This window comes from Oratosquilla oratoria, chromosome 17, assembly GCF_046742065.1.
Source record: "Oratosquilla oratoria isolate Oo_2021 chromosome 17, ASM4674206v1, whole genome shotgun sequence".
NCBI lineage: Eukaryota > Metazoa > Arthropoda > Malacostraca > Stomatopoda > Squillidae > Oratosquilla > Oratosquilla oratoria.
In genome coordinates, this window is record NC_134793.1 from 60,595,175 (window position 1) to 60,612,958 (window position 17,784).

At 39.9% G+C, this 17,784-nt stretch overlaps 1 protein-coding gene across 4 annotated transcripts in view; it reads left to right on the plus strand.

Annotated features, from left to right (window-relative positions):
* Positions 1-17,784, plus strand: part of LOC143034665 (uncharacterized) — a 733,104-nt gene that overhangs the window by 648,258 nt on the left and 67,062 nt on the right. For 3 of the 4 annotated variants that reach the window (XM_076201032.1, XM_076201029.1, XM_076201031.1), the window contains exon 5: positions 12,469-12,692. In XM_076201032.1, coding sequence (XP_076057147.1) covers positions 12,469-12,692 — 224 coding nt within the window. The remainder of the gene's footprint in view (positions 1-12,468; positions 12,693-17,784) is intronic. The other variant, XM_076201030.1, reaches the window with a different exon arrangement.

The window sequence follows — 17,784 nt, forward strand, 5'->3', positions numbered from 1 at the left end:
CGTCCTCTCCTTATATGCAAGGGGGGACGGAGAGGGGGGGTCGCCGATTGAATGAAGCGGCCTTGCTGTGGATGTGCTGTGTCTTGCGACACTGCTTCTGACCCAGGGCGGTGGGCAAGGTGCAGGGATGACCCGTCATCCAGGAGGTGCTCAGATGAGAGGGAGGGTGGGAGGGGTGTGGAGTGTATTTAGGGATGAAATGGGTGGGAGTGTTTTTATGCCTTTCCCTTTTTGGCTACCTCCCTTGAAAGGGGGAAAAAGCCTTTGTATATGTATGTATGTATATATATATATATATATATATATATATATATATATATATATATATATATATATATATATATATAGTATGTATATATATATATATATATGTGTATATATGTATATATATATAGTATATATATATGTATATATATATTTATATAGTATATATATATGTATATATACATATATAGTATATATATATGAATATATATGTATATATATATATATATATATATATATATATATATATATATATATAAGATGTGGTCGTATTTCAGCATCTTTAAGGCGCCACGTCAAAGTTAGGTTCCGGTCCAAGTTTTAACAACCCACTAGGTGGTTATATAAATGTCCAGGTGTCGCGGGAGCAGTCGTGATCCAGGTGGGAAGGGGGAGGGTGAGTGGAAGTGGGAGGAGTGTCGAGGAGGAGAATATTAGCTTTTATGATGCTGGGCAGTGCCACTATCCAATTCATTGCTCGGCCTCCCTCCCCTCCCTCTCTCCCCAATCTCCCTCCTCTACCTTTCTCCTTTCCTCCACTACCTCCCTTCCTCCTCCAGGTCGCCCGGTGAGGAGTGGTCCGTCGCCAACGTCCCGACTTGTGCGAGAAGGGAAGGGAAGGGAATGGAGTGGCGCCCCATTTCCCAAAGTTTCTTGGTGTCTGTTAAATACGGCCTCGATGAGGACGGACGCTGGCACGCAACGAAGGGGCGTGGACTATTATTTCCCTCCTCCTCCTTCCCCCTCCACTCTAAAGCCTCTCTAAGATTTAGCTCCTTATATTGATCCCCTTGGAGTGTGAGACACCCACCCACAATTACGCCTCCAATCCCAAACTCTCTCTCTCTCTCTCTCTCTCTCTCTCTCTCTCTCTCTCTCTCTCTCTCTCTCTCTCTCTTATAAGAAAATACAAGAGGAGGAGACTGCAGGAGACCATAAGGTCTACACCAGCCAGTTCCATTACGTTACTACCTTCATCCCCATCCATAATGCTATCTAACCTTCTCAAACAATAGTTTCTATTCCATTCCTTAATCTTTCTTTTGGTAAACCAATTTTTACCTATTTCCTTCTTAATTCTAAATATGTCCAATTTATTATATTACTACGAGTCCTGCCCCTGCTGTCTTATTATGATGACCTTGTCTGCATCACCCTTGTTAAAGCCCTTAACCCTTATGAATACCTCTATTAGATCACCCCGCACTTCACGTCATTCCAGAGAGTATAAGGTAAGGTGCCTCAGCCTGTCTTCGTAAGGTAAATTTCCAAACCCATGTAACATTTTGGTCATTCTCCTCTGTGCTGATTCTAGTGAATTAATATCCATAATTCTATAGGACAGAGACCAAAACTGTACTGCATAGTCAAGGATGGGTCTAACTATTCCCAGCTAAAGTTTAATAACTACATCTGCACTTTTATTTGTGACCGTTCTAGCAATAAATCCTTATGCCCTGTTAGCTCTATTCCTTGCACTAATGCACTGTTTCCTGGCTAGGACTCAATAACACTCCCAAGGCTTTCTCACATTCTGTTTTCTCTAAGAATGTCTTATTTAGGTTATACCTGTTTTCAGGGTTGTGTAAACCTACGTTTAACATACTGCACTTTGATATATTAAAGTTCATTTACCATTTCACTGAACATACAGACATTTTGTAAAGATCTTCCTGTAGTATCTCGACGTCTTCCCGTACCTAATATGGCGTTCTATTTTAGTGTCGTCCGCAAACTTACTAACATCACTATTAATCCCATCGCCTAAGTCGTTTATATACATATTGAACAATAACGAACACAAAACCGAGGACCTAGGGAACTCCACTAGTAACACTCCCCCATTTGGATTTTACACCGTTTATGGTGACCCGCTGTTTTCTGTCACTGATCTACGAGTATACTCGAATCTGTTCAAACACTTTTCCTACAGTTCCTTTGGCTTTGACTTTATTTAGTAGTTTTTGGTGGGGCACCTTGTCGAACGTTTTGCTAAAGTGAAGGTAAATAACATCGTAACTATATTTGTTATCTGCCGCTTTGTAGACATTAGTGTAGGATAAAAATTATTTACACATTACTACCTTGGTGAACCCATGCTGTGAGTCACGAATCAAATTATACCTCTTGATGTGAGCCCTGATTCTATTAGCTATTAATGATTTCATCATTTTACCAATTTCCGACGTCAGACTAATTGGCCGGAAGTTGTGCAAAGAATATTTGTCATTTTTTTAAAATCAGGAACATTGTTTGCCTGCTCTCAAGAAATAAGCACGAATCCAGTGTCTATCGACTTACTAAATACTTCCGTTAACACTCTTTCTTTCCCTCTCCCCCTCCCTCTCTCTTCCCTCTCCTCTCTTATTTCATCCCTTATCTCCTCTCTCTCTCTCTCTCTCTCCCTCTCTCTCTCTCTCTCTCTCTCTCTCTCTCTCTCTCTCTCTCTCTCTCTCTCTCTCTATATATATATATATATATATATATATATATATATATATATATATATATATATATATATATATATATATATATCCCTCCCCCTCTCCATTTCTCTCTCTCGTTCTCTCTGTCTCCTTTCCTTTCTTTCCTTCTCTCTCCCTCACTTTCCTCTCTCGCTCTCTCTACCTCTCCCTCTTTCTCGTCTTCCTCTCTCTCTCTCTCTCTCTCTCTCTCTCTCTCTCTCTCTCTCTCTCTCTCTCTCTCTCTCTCTCCCTCCCTCTTTATCCGTCTTACATTCTTATCTCTTCCCCCCTCTCTCTCTCTCTTCTCTCTCTCTCTCTCTCTGTCTCTCTCTCTTTGTCCCTATCTTACACTCTTATCTCTTCCCTTCCCCCCCCCTCTCTCTCTCTCTCTCTCTCTCTCTCTCTCTCTCTCTCTCTCTCTCTCTCTCTCTCTCTCTCTCTCTCTCTCTCTCTCTCTCTCTCACACACACACACACACACACACACACACACACACACACACACGTACGAACAAAGATTGGATAAATTACTTCTATCAACACAGGAACAGAGAAGAGAAAAAGGTGATTTGCTAACCACTTACAGAATTATGAAAGGGATGGAAGTTCTTGATAGAGACGACTTATTAAAATGGGACAGAAGAGAAACAAAAGGACACGAGAAGCTAAAGAAGGACAGTTACAGAAGAGATTTGAAAAAGAATAGCTTTCCACACAGTGTGATTGATGTCTGGTACAAACTAAACGGGGAAACCGTGAGTATCAATATTATACAAGATTTTAAGAACAAACTAGATGCGGAGAGATACGAAAACGGGTCACTACGAGCATAGCTCTCGTCCCGTAAAATACAACTAGGTAAATGCACACACACACACACACACACACACACACACACACACACACACACACACACACACACACACACACACACACACACACACACACACACACACACACACACACACACACACACACACACACACACACACACACACACACACACACACCATTTCAGGATTGTTTTTACAATTGAGAGCTCACAAATTTGGGAAGATGGACAACGAGAAAGACCCCCAGAAGTGAAAGGTAACACAAAAAGAAATAAGAGACCTGATAAAAAGCCTAGATGTTAGGAAATCACATGGACCGGATGGAATTGCAAATTGGATATTGAAAGAGTGTATAAATGAACTAACGGACAAATTATACAAGATAATAGACTTCTCAAAGAAGGAAAGGTACCGAAAGATTGGAAAGATGCAAACCAATATATAAAGGAGGAAACAAAGAAGATCCTACAAACTTCAGACCGGTATCCCTCACAAGCACAGTAGCAAAAATATGCGAAAAGGTTATCAGGAGCAAATGGATCAAACACTTGGAAGAATAAAATATTAAACCCTAAACAATTTGGCTGTAGAAGTGGAAGATTGTGTACCACAAACTTAATATGTTTTTACTCAAAATTAATAGAGATGATACAAGAAAGAGAAGCTTTTGACAAAGTACCACATAAAAAGCTAATAAGAAAAAATGAAATAATAACAGGAATACAAGGTCAGCTACTGGAATGAATGAAAGATTTATTAAGTGGAAGAAAAATGAGAGTGATACTTAGAGATATAAACTCGAACTGGGAAGATGTGATAAGTGGCGTCCCGCAAGGCTCTGTATTGGCTCCTTTAATGTTTGCCATATATATAGATTATATGAATGAGGGAGTGAAGTGTTACATGAACTTCTTTGCTGATGATGCCAAATTAGTCAAGAGAGGAGGCACAGAAGAAGACTGTAGATCGCTACAAGAAGACCCAGACAAAATATGGGAATGGTGTCAGAGGTGTGAAGTGAACTTTAACATTAAGAAATGTAGTATAACGGAATTTGGAAAAAGCAAAAATAGAATATCGGGTCTATATAAAATTGGTACCAAGGAAGTAAAAAAAGTTGATCCAGAAAGGGACCTGGGAGTGATTATCTCAAGTGACTTGACACCTGATAAACATGTCAATAAATTAGTTGGAGAGACTTTTAACTTAAGATCAATGAAAGTGGCCTTCGACTACATGGATGAAGAAATGGTAAAGAAAATAGTGGTTGCACTGATAAGACCTAAATTGGAGTATGCTGCGACACTATGGGGACCTAGTTAAAAAAAAAAAAAAAAAAAATCAAAGAGCAGCGACAAAAATGGCACCTACACTATTTGACATATGAACAAAAATTGGATACATTACATCTTTCAACACTGGAAAAGAGAAGAGAAAGAGGTGATTTCCTGACCATTTACAGAATTATGAAAGGGATTGAAGTTCTTGATAGAGACGACTTATTAAAATGGGACAGAAGAGAAACAAGAGGACACAAGAAGAAGCTAAAGAAGGACAGTTACGGAAGAGATTTGAAAAAGAATAGCTTCCCACACAGAGTGATTGATGTCTAGAACAAACTAAACGGGGAAGCCGTGAGTGCCAAAACTATACAAGATTTTAAGAACAAACTAGATGCGGAGAGATACGAAAACGGGTCACTACGAGCATAGCTCTCGTCCCGTAAAATATTAATTTTATACAAAATACAACCAGGTAAATACACACACACGCGCGCGCGCGAAATGAAATCTCTGCAGAGCTAGTTAAATGGAATAAGACGTAATTAGTAAAAAAAAAAAAAAAAAAAGGAAAACAACGAAAAGTTTGACTCGAACGACGACTTGTGAGCAGAGTCATCTAGAGGCGCCACGCCGAAATACGATATAAGCAAAATATTTGAAACGCCAGTGGCCACGCGATTATACGACGATGATTTGTTCTCAGGATTCGGTAAGTACGAACGAAGGAGTTTGACTCGAATCTTAGATATAGAAAGGGACATGAGCAAGAATAGAAAATGGTGGGAGAATGAAATCATGGACTTAGGGAAAGAAATTGTTGAACTAATGGATTACTTAGCGCAAGCTAACATTGAAATTTCTGACCTAAGGAAAACTAACTCTGAACTAAAAACTGAACTTAAGGAAATAAAAAATTATAGAGAGGTGAAGCGTGAAAATAAAAAGAAGAAAATTAATTATACTATCAATAGTGAAAACCCCAAAAAGAGGTAAATAAAATATAAGAAATGACTGAAAGAATTGATGAAAGCTTAGGTGAGGAAACTATCCAAAAGATTAAGAAATGGAAGGAAAACATAAAAGAATAAAGATATTGCCTTTAAACAAATAGTCCAACAACAAATGCAGGAAAATGCAAAAGACACAATTATCAAAGTATTTAATGAAAAGACAAAATGGGGGAGAGATGCAGTGGATAGGAAAAAATGTATTGTGGTATATGGACTAAAATAAAAACATGGTCTGTCGAGGTACATGAGAGAAAAAGAAGAAAAAAAAACCCAGCAATAGCAATCCTAAAAGAAATTCAGGATGGAGACCAGGATTAGAGAAAGACATCGACGATATGTATAGAATTGGTCATTACTCTAAGGAAATAAATAGTAGTAGAAGACATATTTGAAAAAGTAGGTAAGTTGGCAAGGAGTGAACATTACAATAAGATATGGATAAAAAGAGAAATGAGTATTGAGGAATTAGAAAAAGAGAAGACACTAAGAGATGAAGCTAAGGAGAAAAAAAGAGAGAGAGAGAGAGAGAGAGAGAACGGAGACCGAAAGCAAGGAATCCTATTGGAGAGTAATCGACATGAGACTGAGAAAATGGTACATCAGGATGGGCGAACCAAAAACATAAAAAAAATATGGAGAAAGAAAAAAATAAAAGTGGCCTATACTAACATCGACGGATTAATTTTAGGACTGAATGAACTTAATGATTACCTGTTAGAAGAAAAATCAGACATAATGGGAATTGTGGAGACTGAATTAAGGAGTGCAATACCACCCATCAATGTTGGACAAGCGCTATACAATTACTGGATTAAAAACAGACGAGAAACAGGGAGGAGGAATCATGTTCTTGGCCAAGAAAAAATTGAATGTAACAAAAATTGCGGAGGGCAAAAGTAATGTAGAACAGATCATGATAAAAGTCGAAGACAAGGACATGAAAAGTAGGAAGTTTGTGGTGACTTATGTGCCCCCAAAAAAAGAACGCTTGGGAAGAGAAGGAGCATATGAAAATGCTAGAAGATACAAGGCATTCATTAAATGAGATACTAATGGGCGGAGGTAACCTGGTAATTATGGGGGACTTTAACTGCAGAGAAAGGCGGAGAACACTTGTGGGTAATGTATTACTGGACATGACCATGGAATATACAATGACACAATGGGTCAGTGAAAAACCAGATACAGAAATAATGAGGAGCCGTCAAGACTAGATTTAATATTGACAATAGAACCTGAAATTGTGGATAAAATCCAATACAAAACACCAATTGGAGTGACCATATACTTACTGAGACTGAACTAAAGGAAGAAATATAAATAAAGAGAAATGAAAAGCATAGGAAAGGAAGATTGAAGTACAACAAAACGGACTTTGGAAAACTGAAGAAATTCCTTTAGAATGCAAATTGGGAAATTTTTTACATGGAAGAGACAAAAGGGGAAGAGGAATGGGATATCTTGATGGATAATTATAATGAAGGAGTGAATAGGCACGTACCAAGGCAGAAGCTAGAGAGAGTGTACATTAAATGCTGGTTCAACAGAAGATGCAGTGAGGCAAAAGATAGAAGACACAGAGCTTGGAAAAGATGAAGAAAAGATAAAAAAACTGGAAAATGTCAAATATATATATATAAACTATAGAAATGAGTATGTAAAAGTGCGAAGAGAGAAAAAAAGGAACTATGAAAAAGACATTATAGATAAATGCAAAGAGCAACCCAAAATATTCTATAGATACGTGAATGGCAAACTTAAAAATAAACAGGAAATGGTGAAACTACGTCAAGGAAATATAGAATACACAGAACATCTAAAAATGGCCGAAGTCATGAATAATCATTTCAAGCCTGTTTTCACTAGAGAGATGGCATAATATTGGGACGAAGGAAATGAAGTGTGATCTCCCCCCATGAGCGAGATGATAATAACACAAAAAGAAATAATGGAATATCTATCAAACCTTAATGTCAGGAAATCACATGGCCCGGGCGGAATTGCAAATTGGATTGTAAAAGAATGCAAAGAACTAATGGACAAAATACGTACCATAATAAGTTGCTCATTTAAAGAAGGAAAAATACCAAAAGACTGGAAAAATTATATCATTGTACCAATATATAAAAGAGGAAACAAGGAAGAACCAACTAACTATAGACCGGTCTCACTAACAAGCAATATAGCCAAAATTTGTGAAAAAATTATCAAGAATAGATGGGTAAAACACCTGGAAGAAAATATAATAAACCTAAGACAATTTGGGTTCAGACAAGGAAGATCATGTACCACAAACTTAATATGTTTTTACTCAAGACTAATAGACATAGTGCAAGAAAGGGATGGATGGGCCGGTTGTTTTTTCCTGGACTTACAAAAAGCTTTCGACAAGGTACCACAAAAAAAAAAAAAAAAAAAAAAAAAAAAAAAAAAAAAAAAAAAAAAAAAAAAAAAAAAAAATTGGAACATATAGGAGGGATACAAGGGAACCTACTAAAATGGATGGAGGACTTCCTGATTGGTAGAAAGATGAGAGTAGTGCTCAGAGAAAAATATTCAGGTTGGAAAGAGGTGATCAGTGGAGTTATTTACGGTATGTGAATAACATGGCTGATGATGTGCAATGTTACATGAGCTTCTTTGCAGACGATGCTAAATTGTTAAAGTAAAAACAGAAACTGATTGTGAATCACTACAGGAAGACCTGAATAAGGTATGGAACTGGAATCAGGAATGGGAAGTGGACTTCAATATGAAGAAGTGTAGCATAATGGAGTTTGGAAAAAGTAAAAATAGAATATCAGGACAATATAAAATTGGAACTAAGGAGGTAAAGAAAGTGGGATCTGAAAAAGATTTGAGAGCAATTATCTCAAACGACTTGTCCTATGATAAACAAATAAAAGTGTCGGAGAATCCTATAAATTGCTAAGATCAGTAAAAGTGGCATTTACATATTTGGACGAAGAAATAATTGAAAAAAATATTGGTCACACTGATAAGGCCTAACTAGAATATGCGGCGACATTGTGGTTACCCAGTAAAAAAAAAAAAAAAAAAAAAAAAAAAAAAAAAAAAAAAAAAAAAAAAAAAAAAAAAAAAAAAAAAAAAAAAAACATATATATATATATATATATATATATATATATATATATATATATATAAAGAAACTAGAAATAATCCAGAGAGCAGCCACAAAAATGGCTCCTGCACTTTCAAACTTGTCATATGAGGAGAGAATGGCTAAATTGAAGTTACCTACTCTGGAGCAAAGAAAAGAGAGAGGTGACCTACTGACCATCTATAGAATCATGAAGGGCACAGATATACTCGATAGATAAGACTTGTTGAACTGGGACAAGAGAAACACAAGAGGACATGGAAAAACTCAAAAAACAGATATAGAAGAGATCTGAAGAAGAGCAGTTTTCCACATAGAGTGGTGGACACTTGGAACAAACTGGACGAAAAAATAGTGTGTGCAAAGACCATTCATGAATTTAAGAGCAAACTAGACACTGCGAGATACAAAGGCGGGGCACCACGAGCGTAGCTCCCTTTCCCTTAAAATGCAACTAGGTAAATACAACTAGGTAAACACACACACACACGCACACACACACACACACACACACACACACACACACACACACACACACACACACACACATCTCGGATCCTGGCTCCAGGTCCCTATGGACAGTATGTAGGAAAGTCATTGCTTTTCCCGCCTTCTTCGCAGGCGCTGGGTAGTTCCAGATATATATTTTTTTTTTCCTTCGAACTTTCTGTTGGAGTGAATTCCCGTCTTTCAAAGCGGGCTCCAGAACGCTTCCTGTCCTGCGGCACTTGATACTGGAATGAACTTTTGTGCTATGCATTTACTGAAGAGCGGTGTTGTTTATGAGCTGATGCTGTACGTGTGGCCGTCGCGTCATGCGGGTCCAAAAAGGCACAGGCATTCTTCTAGTGTCTCACCTTGTGACTACATTATGTCTTTTTGTCTTCTTTCTTTCCTCGGGGAGAGGGCGAGGGGCCACTTAACTTTATTCATCTTTTTTTTCATATATTTTTGTAGCTTCGGCGTCTCACTCTCCCACTAGTTGGATGTCTAGGTCTTGTTTTCGTCGAGGGTGAATCCTGTAGTTCCGGGATAAAGAAGTGAATGTCAAGTTTTACTGAAACACCCCCTAAAAGGAGTAGTAATAATAACGATTGTTTACCCAGTCCTCCTCCATAATATTTTTCTGACCTTCGCTCTTAGAGCTCAAGAATGGGAGTATTTTTTTTTCTCACGATTTTTTCAATTTCACTCATTTCTCACGAGCGACACTCTTCTTCCCTCATTGGTAGTTTCCTTCTCCAGCTCTCTCTCTCTCTCTCTCTCTCTCTCTCTCTCTCTATTAGCTCTGGTGCTATCAACACTTTCAGTTTCCTTCTGTGATATAGTAATTCTTCATTCACTACAACTTTCTTCACTTTCTTTTTATCCTTTTAGTACTGTAAGTCACTCATCTATAGGCCCCATGCCTCTTTCGTAACGTATACATTTAGTCAAGTTTCATTACTCAGTAACGAAGGTGAATTAAATTGAACTTAACCTTTTCTTCATTTTCTTCACAAATTCTGGTACAACGTATGGTGTTAGGTGCATCAGAAGATTCCCACCTGGGATCCTCTTACACCCATCAAGCCAAGTCTGCTTCGACGTCACTATTTATTTGTAACTTTGAACGTTACAAATAAGTGCCACCCTTTAAGGGCGTGACTTTACCTCCAGGCACCAATAATTTTTCTCCACCCTTTTCTCCAATCAGAAAGGCTGTTATACTGTCTCAAGCAATACTGTTTACGTAAGCAATCTGTCGCAAGCTGAGCGTGGCTTATATGTTTACATTTCGTCACATCATCACTGTTATCGATACCCTAGCTTGTGTTTAAAAATTTTAGGCGGTAAGCGAGAATATGCAACTCTGCACTTCCTATAATATGCAACTCTGCACTTCCTATCGGCCATTGTTTCAAAACATCCAAGTAATAAAATTTACATATCTTTTCACCTACCCCTCTATCTACTTAAATGTCTACCTCTATCTACCGGCCTCTTACACTCTCTCTGTGTCTGGTTCTCTGTCTCGTTCTTTGTCTCGGTCTCTCTCTCTCTCTCTCTCTCTCTCTCTCTCTCTCTCTCTCTCTCTCTCTCTCTCTCTCTCTCTCTCTCTCTCTCTCTCTCTCTCTCTCTCTCTGTGTGTGTGTGTGTGTGTGTGTGTGTGTGTGTGTGTGTGTGTGTGTGTGTGTGTGTGTGTCTTTCTCCTCAGCCAGAGTATTTGGTCTTTACATATCCACGTCATTACCCTCCGAAAACTCTTTTACGTTGTCCGAGCGCTTCGTCTCGTCTTTCCACCCATGGTTCAGAGGCACCTTCTATCTTCCTTCCCACCGCCCTTTGCTCTCAGTGAACGGCGGTCCTACCGCTAAACATCAACGTGTAACCCAGATCATCTCCCCGCTGACTTGTCTTGCCTTCTTTCACGCTTTCGATTTTGCCGTCACTCTCCTTGTACACCTCATGCAACCCATTTTTTTTTTCTTGATCCAATTTGGTATCTCCAGCTATGAAGGTAGGCTTGTCTTTTGGAATTCCATTTCATAGAAGAAGAGCAAAGACACTGAAAACAAGTACAGTTAAAAAAGAGAGAGAAAGAACGGAACAGGGTGAAATATGCCTCAGTTTCTTGCATACGAAAGGTTCACGTTAATGAATAGGCTTCCATGCGGTAGTGTACAGCACAGTGGATACACTCAAAGGAACATCAACCACTCCCTTTACATACCTATGATAGTGGTTCTTACTCCCCAACGGCAGGACACACGGTTGACTGGTGCCATAGTTAGCGTCTGGACCTAACACGATACTATTCCATTTGAGTAAGGATGGAATGTGTACAAGGTCACGGCATTAGCCTTAGGTAGGGCTGCATACAGATCCTGAGCTCTCAATTGGAACGGTAATAAGTGTCGATCATGAGTCCAGCACGTAATACAAGACCGTGGTGAATCACATAGGATACCTGGAAGTGTAGTAACGGTTTTTGTCACCTACTGACACAATTTTAGAAATATACGCCCAGCATGAAAAATATAGTAATACATTTGTGTACTACCTAGGTACGGCAGGCACTAAATGTGTGTACATTACTTTTCATTATGATATACGAAATGCGTCAGGTTTTGTAAATTAACCACAGCGTTCAGGGGTTATAACCGAGCAGCGCCCTGACTTCCTCCGTGAGTGATTCCTGCCACTGTCTTTTGTTGCATACCATTGGCACGTGTTTCTTTCCTCCCCTGGTTGACCCCCACGAATCGAAGCTTGGTGTGCTTAATCATCACATTGCGCACTACGACGCCTTTAATTTTAGCTTTGCTTATGCGCACTTTAATATCCGGCTTGTTCTCCATTTCATGTCTCCATCATCTTTCTTTTAAACAAGACCACTTGACAATGTACTTTACCTGTGTTCATGTATGTGTGTATGTGCGCGCGCGCGTGTGTGCGTTTTTTGGATGCTATTTCCCCAGGATCTCTAAAAGGTGTTCCTCTTACTTTTCAGAAGTTCCCGACGGGGGCGGGGGTGGCAGCGGCGGCGGCGGCGGTGGCAGCAGCAGCGGGGGCCAGAGCAAGAAGAAGCTTGGTCTGGGCAAGTTCCTCAAGACGCTCAAACGGGACCTCCGGAAGTCGTCTGCCACCATGACCTCAGCCTCGAGCACGAAGACCAACAACAACAATAACAACAACAAGGGCAAGCTCACACACAACCTCGACAACCTCCCCAGAGTAAGAAATATTGTTTACATAAAAGGTCTTGTAGTCGCGTTGTACATATTTATGTGATTAGTGATCTTGACGATGTTTAATGTTTACTTTCTGATATTGTATGTATATACTGTATATGCGCGCGCGCGCGTGTGTGTGTGTGTGTGCGCGCGCGCGCGTGTGTGTACTCGCGCGTATGTACGTGTGTTTGTGTGTGTGTGCGCGCGCGCGCGTGTGTGTACTCGCGCGTATGTACGTGTGTTTGTGTGTGTGTGCGCGCGCGCGTGTTAAAAGTTCAATAGATTGCGTCTACTAGTCAAAATACCTGTTTAATTACAATGGTTTTTAACGAAGTCAGGTTATCAAACTCGTAAAAAGGTCGAGTGGCCTTAGTTTCAGCGATGCACAATCATCCCCTTAGTGTTGTAGTGGATTGATGTTTATTGGGTAGATTGTGGACTTGGGATATTGAGTAAATGCAGGTAGTATGAATGTGTATAATACAGCACAATGATAATTACTCATTGGGCTCTAGATTCCTGCTCTTAGTATTGATTCAGATATGTTTTCTTGTTGACAACACAAGTGTTTCTACCACGGCACGTTGGTAAATACTTTCGTGGTTTCACGTTCCTATTAGCTTTGTTTAAAGAGACAATGTTGGGCATAAGAAAGTAGTACCGAGTACTTGGTGTGGTCTAAGGAGTTTGACGTCGACTTTGGTGGTAGGTAGTGCAGATGTAGGTGACAGGGATCTAAACAGACCGACGGACAGAGAGTTAGTGGTGGCCTGACTTCTTACGTTTTGTCATGATGTTCTTGTAGTTCCTAATAAGCGACTAATAAGTGGAAGCGATTGTGTTGGTCCCATGAAGATGAGGTTTATTATATTTGTCACCACTGCAGGCTGGTAGTGATGTGCCTCCCCGTTCACTATGTGTGTCTCTGTTGTATGTTCGTGTTTTCGGAAGTGGTCCTCGTGGCATCAGATGGGCTGGCAAGACATCGTGTTTTTTCGTGGGTGATGATTGTGCATCTCTTTGTTTGTTTATCCTTTTTGTATAAATGTTGCTATTGACCTTTACTTGTTTTATGAATTTTGTGCATGTCTTTTGTTATTTGATTTTATTTATTTTACTCAGTTTATTCATTTGGGCGTTGGTGTTAGGGTTCTGATTAGTCGTGTAGGTATGCTGTAGGTCAGATTTTTACGCGGATACGATTGTGGTGTTCACATGTTGTTCATAACAACACATCCCAGGATGAGCGTTCCTGAAACTACCCATATGTGGGATCACCACAATTACGATGTGACTTCCGCCAAGGTGATGTTGTTGCTGTTATTGCTGTTGTTATTGTTAAGTAACCCCGGGGGAGAGCTGACGACCTCTGCTGTCCATACCCCCGAGACCCCCGGTTGGTCAGGCGCTCCCCACCCCCAAGGTCTCAGCCCCCATCGTTTCTTCACGTTCAAGTTGGGAAGTAGTTTTTGTGGACGGGGCCTGCCTGGAGCTCGTACTGGAGCAGCCACATCGACCCTCTCTAGAGGGCCGGGGTGGGGACACCGGCATTTTAACCAACTTAGAATTTGACCACAAGATGGCCCCCTCCTTCCCACATGTACCTTTTTTTATGAGAACTGCAGCATGACGAGGGAGGACGACAACCCCCATCCTCACCCACACTGCACCTTTGCAACACTGGCGAAGAGGAAGAAGAAGTCTCCTCGTCTTGCGCGAGTGAGGCGGGCGGAAGGGCATTGTTAGGTGAGGAGAAGGAGGCGGCGTTTCAGTGGAAAGTGTTGAGGACTTCTTTCTCGGGACAAGGTGGTGGCGGCGGCGCCGACTTCCAGCATCGCAGCGTCAGCTCTAATTGTGAGGGAGATTTCTTAATTTCTTAATTTATTTATTTATTCATTTATTGAACAGCGGGTTTTCTTTTCCTGTGGTCATTGTACCTCGTCTCCCTCCGGTTTTTTATTTTATTTGTATTTATTTGTATTCATTCATTATTTACCTATTTACTCATATGGTATTTAACTGTTAGTCAGAATGGTTTATGATTACCGTTTGGTAATGTCTAAGTAATGGTTTGGGTTTTGAGTGTAATACTTCTTTTCTCCTGGTACTGATTTACCTTTTGGTCGTCTTCCAACAGTGGTGGTAATTCATTTATGTTGCATCTGTTGTTGTTGTCGTTGTTGTTGTTGATGTCGCTGGTGACGTTATTAGTGACGCTGGTAAACAAGGTAGATAGTCATCCATTTTTCCTCATGTGAAGGGTTCAGGCCCTGGTTGTAGCTTCAGGTGACTTCAATGCTGCGACTGGTGCCCCGCCCCGGCGACTCTACCCACAACAAACCTCACATTGTCGTAGTCTTCGTCCTCGCTGCGGCTGATGGGCTGGAGCACCGAGTAGTGTTCATCAGCCAGCCAGGCAGGCACTGGGGTAACGAATATGTCGCCGCAATGTGATGTTTATTATTGAAAGAGACCTCTGCCCTTGCAATTGCTATTGTGGAACGTTAGTAGCACGTGTCACCTGATCCTTGATGGCAGTCGGCGCCATGGCGAATCTGGGTTCATGGACAAACCTCGCCTTTTTTTTGGCGCCAAACCCAAGGCCGACATCCATTAACGACATTATTTCATGAGGAAGTGCGACAGTCGGTGGAGTCATCTTGGTGTACCTGCATTCAGGCATCTTGTTGCGCACCCCCCTTCCCGTAATGTCGTATCGTTTTTTTTTTTTTTTTTTTTTTTTTTTTTTTTTTTTTTTTCATGAACTGACCTGTTCTTGTTCAGACCTTGGTCGAATCGGTGTTTCCACACTCTGTCGCCACAAGATAAATGGATTGCAAAATATTTTCGGAATTACTGGAGATAAACTAAAAGGATATCTAGTTAATGAAGCTGTAGTGCACATTCCTGAAGAGCTATTAATTGAAAGGGGTGACATTCCTGCACTAAGAACCCGATTTCGAGTACTGTTGTCCTTGTGCACCTATGCCCAGAGTACCAGTGGGTTCCTCTTCTCACAAATAGTGATGTGATGGTTCAGTGAAGATGAAACAATTGTTCATATAGATTTGTATTCAACTTCGTTTGGATAACATTCCTGTACATAGTGCGTATTTGGTTGTACCAATATTTTGTGTCCTGTGAATGTGCACTCTCTAAGTGCACGCAGAGTACACGTCAGCATGCATGCATATATATATATATATATATATATATATATATATATATATATATATATATATATATGTGTGTGTGTGTGTGTGTGTGTGTGTGTGTGTGTGTGTGTGTGTGCGTGTGTTCGTGAAGAGCTGGAGTCCAGGAACCTTTGTTTGGAAGAAAGTAAACGCTGGACTCTTCGATATAAGTTTATTCCTACGTTTTGAACTTCATGCAGGGTATATTCCTCAAGACGAACCCCGGACAGGGCTCGAAACGTAGGAATAAAATTATATCGACGAGTCCAGCGTTTACTTTCTTCTAAACACACACACACACACACACACACACACACACACACACACACACACACACACACACACACACACACCATATATATATATACATATATATATTTATATATATGTATATATATGTATATATATATACATGTATATATATGTATGTATGTATGTAATAAAACCACTTGGAAAATTAAGGTAGTAGTGACATTACAGTATATATACAAAAGCACATTATGGGGGAATTAGGACAGGTCCAATAGTGACCTCACTCTCTCAGCACTGCCGGACGTTTGACCCGGCTACTGTCAACAATTTTATATGTTACAAAGTTATCTAATTTATACATTCCCATACTTATATTCATGTTGTTCTCAAATGAAGCTTTTATATAACATGATTCTATGATATTCCTCTCCTTAATGTCCTTACTTAAGACAATTAAGGAGAGGAATATCATAGAATCATGTTATATAAAAGCTTCATTTGAGAACAACATTAATATGAGTATGGGAATGTATAAATAAGATAACTTTGTAACATAAAAAATTGTTGACAGTAGCTGGGTCAAACGTCCAGCAGTGCTGATAGAGTGAGGTCACTATTGGACTTGTCTTAATTCCCCCCTAATGTGCTTCTTTTGTATATATAATGTCACTACTACCTTACTCTGTAGCTTTGAAAATGTCTTAAATAGACGAAGACGTTCGGTCACCTTTCATTTTATTTTCCAAGTGGTTTTATTACACATTTTGTGAATCACGTGTTTGTGTGATTTATTCGCATATATATATATATATATATATATATATATATATATATATATATATGTGTGTGTGTGTGTGTGTGTGTGTGTGTGTGTATGTATGTATGTATGTATGTGTATTGGTCTGAAACAACTGATATTTTGTTTAGTAACACCCATTCGTGGACCTACTGTATGCTATTAGGTTTAATCTAGTTGTATGTACAGTACATTACAGCTGTTAGTCGGCCCCGATTTTTGCATAGAATATTAGAATTGTCGTTTCTTGCCATTTCTAATATATAAGTATGTATAGTATTGATTAGGCATGTTCAATAGGTGAAAGTATTGTACATATGATCCACACAATGTATATCTGTGTAGTGCACACAGACCCCTTAGTATTCATGTCATCTTATACAAAATATTGTCCCCATAGTTCCATCTTGTATATACTCAGCACTAATGCCCTTTTCCAATGACACACATACACACACACACACTCACACACACACACACACACACACACACACACACACACACACACACACACACACACACACACGACTCGGTGGCGGGGTTGATAGAATACTGGACTGCCAGTACGGAGGTGCATCAGTACCTGGTTCAAATCCTGCCCAGGGCCGAAATTATTTCGGTATCGCTGCGCTTCGGGCCGTTACTCCGACTCTCGTGGGCGGGGAGTTGGGTGTGTGTGTGTGTAAGGTCATAGCATTACCCATAGATCGGTCATACGAGCTCTGAGCTCTCTTCCGGGAGGGAAATAGCTGTCGATCACGAGTCCATTACGTGATTCAAAGACCAAGGTGAATACACACACACACACACACACACACACACACACACACACACACACACACACACACACA